General features: G+C 37.4%; 1 protein-coding gene across 1 annotated transcript; it reads left to right on the forward strand.

Moving 5' to 3' along the window:
• Nucleotides 1-1,400: 1,400 nt before the first annotated feature.
• LOC125482643 (pre-B-cell leukemia transcription factor 1) lies at nt 1,401-3,235 on the forward strand (the record flags this gene model as incomplete). The annotated part of the gene is made up of 2 exons (XM_048594751.1): nt 1,401-1,645; nt 3,045-3,235. Coding segments are annotated over 2 exons (436 nt in total), but the record flags the coding sequence as incomplete, so codon positions are not given.
• Between the last annotated feature and the right edge of the window lie 801 nt (nt 3,236-4,036).

Raw genomic sequence — 4,036 nt, forward strand, 5'->3', positions numbered from 1 at the left:
TGGCCTGCTGTGTTCATCCAGCCCTGCACCTTGTTGTCTCATAATGCCTGACCTGCTGTGTTCCTCCAGCTCCTCTGACCCTAGCATCTGCAGTTCTTGCTATCTCTCAGTTCACACCATGACCTTCATCCAGCAAGCATCAGTGAATGTGATGCCATACATGTGCAACTGAACACCATATTAACATATCAACCTCGAAAGTAATAACATTGCCCAAAATAATACTTGTGAAATGTGTTCCTCTTTAATGTTTTAACTTTACTGTGTTGTACTGATTGTTAATTTCCCTCGATCATAACTGAAAATGAATGTTTTTGAAAAATTGAAGTCTTTTAACTTTGGAACAATTAATCAGGAATAAATCTTTTTAACAGATGATTGATGTTGAGAGAATTAGTTTTCATTATTTTAAAGGCATTTGACAAAATTCAATATTGCAGTTTAATTTTGATATGGATTTTGAAGAAATATAAAATTTTAATGAAGTTAAAAATGGTAACTGTCAATATCACACTTTAAATTATAAGCTGGGTATTGACTTTTGAAATGATTTGCTAACCTTGGTTGGTAGACTTGTGCAGTAGCTCCACTGCAGATGTAATTTTGGAATACCATATTCACGACCAGCAAGACCCAGACTTCTGGTACACAACATAAGACTAGACCATTTAGAAAACTCTTATACATTTCTTCCAAAAAAAACTAATCAGATCTATTCAAAAGTTGGTTGTAACAATAAAAGCTTTACTTATTTTACACTTTTAATGTATGAAGGTATCCAAGGGTACCTCACGGGAATGCTACAAAATAAAATATAACACCAAACCACATTAAGCATATTATTTGGACAAATAGCCAAAAGCTTGATCAAAGAGGTAGGTTTTAAGGCATAAAGAGAGGAGATTCCAAAGATTAGAGTGAGAAAACTGATGGCACTGCCACCAAACATGTAGCAATTATGATTGGGAATGCACAAGAGGCCACAGTTAGAGCAGTATATATATCTTGGTGAGTTGTGGGTTTGGAAGAGAACAGAGAGATTGAGAGGACCAAGGCTATGGAGGGATTTGAAAGCATGTAGGAGAAATTAAAGATATTGCTTCACCGGCAGTCAGTGTAGGTCAGTACACTCATAACAGAATGGCATTTTCTGCAGTTAAGACAAGGGCAGGAGAGTTTTGGATGACCTCACCGTTTACTGAAGATAGAATTTGTGAAACCAGCCATGAGTGTGTTGGAATAGTTGAGTCTAGAAATAACAAAGGCATGGATGTACTAAATGTCCTAAATAGCAATGTGCTGTGTTAAGTCTTGACAACTACTACCAGAGGCAAAAGTTTTTTTCCTCAATGCTTCTCTTATTGATATTTCCTATAACATTCTGTTTCTGCTGTACACAGTGCTCAGCATCCGAGGTGTACAAGAAGAAGAGCCTCCAGACCCACAATTGATGAGACTAGATAACATGCTGTTGGCTGAAGGTGTGTCCGGGCCTGAGAAAGGTGGAGGATCAGCAGCAGCTGCAGCAGCAGCAGCAGCATCGGGTGGATCGCCAAATGATAATTCCATTGAGCACTCTGACTACAGAGCCAAACTGACACAAATTCGGCAGATTTACCACTCAGAGCTGGAGAAATATGAGCAGGTATAGGCTACATAATCAAATAATGTTAAGTTTTATATAGCCCAACATCTACAGTCTGCCAGATTTTTACTCCCTTTCAAATTTCATGCCTACATTCATTAAACAAATCCATTCATCATTATTAAAATCAATTCAAACAAGGAAAGGAGTTCAGTATAAAATATAAACAGAAAGTGCTGAAAATACTCTGCAGTCTAGCAACATCTATGAAGAAAGAAACAGATTTAACATTTTGTGTCAAATATGACTTCTTCAGAACTGGAAAAAATGCTAAGGTTGATTGTCAGACAGTAAACCATTTCAGTCAATTGATCTACAACTAGCTCCTACTTAATTTCTGTAAAATGGCGTATGATGTGTACCTTAATTGTAATAAAAGCCAAATGGCATAATTGTGTGGAGATTTTAAATAGAACTTTTTTTGATAGTGCATAAACAGCCACCGGTATCTAAAGTTAAATTGATCCGGTAGAGTTTTCTCATTTTACAGAATACAGTGTAGATTAGGGAAAGTTTGCCTCATCCCTACATCTATCTATAAAAAAAATTAAATGTCTGCATGTACTTTATGTCAGCCTTTTTACACTATAATTATTTTGAGTACCCATATATGGAAATTCCCTATGTTGTTGTGCTATAATTACAGTTATCCACATTAGGGACAATGTGGCATTTCTGCTTTAAAAAAAACTTATAATGGCAAAAGCCAATCTAAAATTTAATGAGGAAAAGTAACATTTTGTCTACAGGGAGAGTAGCAAGTACTAGCTTCTTATAATGCAGATCTTTTATCATTATTTGTATTCCAGATTGTAGAAATCTCCCTTTTGCCATTAGGCTATACCACTGACGACGCTTCAGTTTGTAAATCTGTTTTTCGTGCAACATACTCCCATTTGAACGTCTGACAGTTTCAAGAGTATTACAAATTCATCTACAGGATTACTTGAAAGCATAGCTGTTCAAAATTCTGCATAAAACACTGAAAGCACTTTAAACAAGGAGGGAGATAAAATATTAGTAGGATGTTTTATAAATGCAGTACGTGTCTAGTGGTGTATGAGTACTTGAAAGCAAATGTTTTGAAGACACATTTCAGCTTAGAATGATAGTGGGTATTGAAGAACTTCCTAATGGCAAAAATACAGAATAAACCCAATCATGTGAAGGATTCAGTCTTGAGGATAAAGACTAGTGCAACATTTTCTTCTGAAATACCAGTTGAAGCATGATCTGTTATCCAGAGAGTACCTGGTTCTTAAGTACTCAGAACTTTACACACCAACTGATTAACAGATGCAGATAAATAAAAAATGCTGTAGTTAGCACCCATCTGTGCATTTCATCTTCTGAATCCCTTGTTGATGCATAATCGAATCCTGGTGTGTTGTATTTGCAGGCATGTAGTGAATTTACCACACATGTTATGAACTTACTTCGCGAACAGAGTCGGACCAGACCTATTTCACCAAAGGAGATTGAGCGTATGGTTTCTATTATCCACCGAAAATTCAGCAGCATCCAAATGCAGCTAAAACAGAGCACATGTGAAGCGGTCATGATCCTACGCTCTCGTTTCCTTGATGCAAGGTAGGATGATACTAGAATTCAAGCCACAGCATCTTCTTGTAAACCTACTGGAATAGTTGAAACAGCTTTGTTATTGTCAACAATTAAACTAAAAATACAGTCAAATAGTTTGAGAGGATGTTGTCAAACTTAACTATCCATTGGCATGAATCTATATACATCTAGCATTATATAGAATACAGAGGCAAAATCTTGGGAAAGATGTTTATACTTGTTTGCAAGCATATAATGCAAATTGCAGAGAGAGATAACCTGACCATTTATTATACAAGTAGAGTCATAGAGTCATACAGCATAGAAACAGGTCCTTTGGGCCAACATGTCTATGCTGACCAACAAAAACCAAACTATACTAGTTCCGTTTACCTGCACTTGGTCCATAGCCTATTATGCCCTGGCATTTTAAGTGCTCATCCAAATGCTTCCTTAATGTTACCTGCCTCTACCACCCTCACAGGCAGCGCATTCCATATTTCTACCACCCTCTGGGTGAATGAATTTTTCTTCAGATCCCCTATGAACCACTTGTTCCTCACCTTAAACTTATGCCCCTGGGTCTTAGACACGTTTGACATGGGGAAAAGATTTGCACAATCCACCTTATCTATGCCTCTTATAATTTTGTATAATTGAACCAGATCCCCCTCAGCCTCCTCTGCTCCAGGGAAAGCAAACCTGGCCTATCTAGTCTCTCCTCATTACTGACACTTTTCATCCCAGGCAATATTCTGGTGAATTTCCCACCCCCTCCAGTGCAATCACATCCTTCCAATAGTGCAGTGACCAGAACTGCGCACAGTT

This window comes from Rhincodon typus, unplaced genomic scaffold (genome assembly GCF_021869965.1).
Source record: "Rhincodon typus isolate 14 unplaced genomic scaffold, sRhiTyp1.1 hic_rhity00014139, whole genome shotgun sequence".
Taxonomy (NCBI): domain Eukaryota; kingdom Metazoa; phylum Chordata; class Chondrichthyes; order Orectolobiformes; family Rhincodontidae; genus Rhincodon; species Rhincodon typus.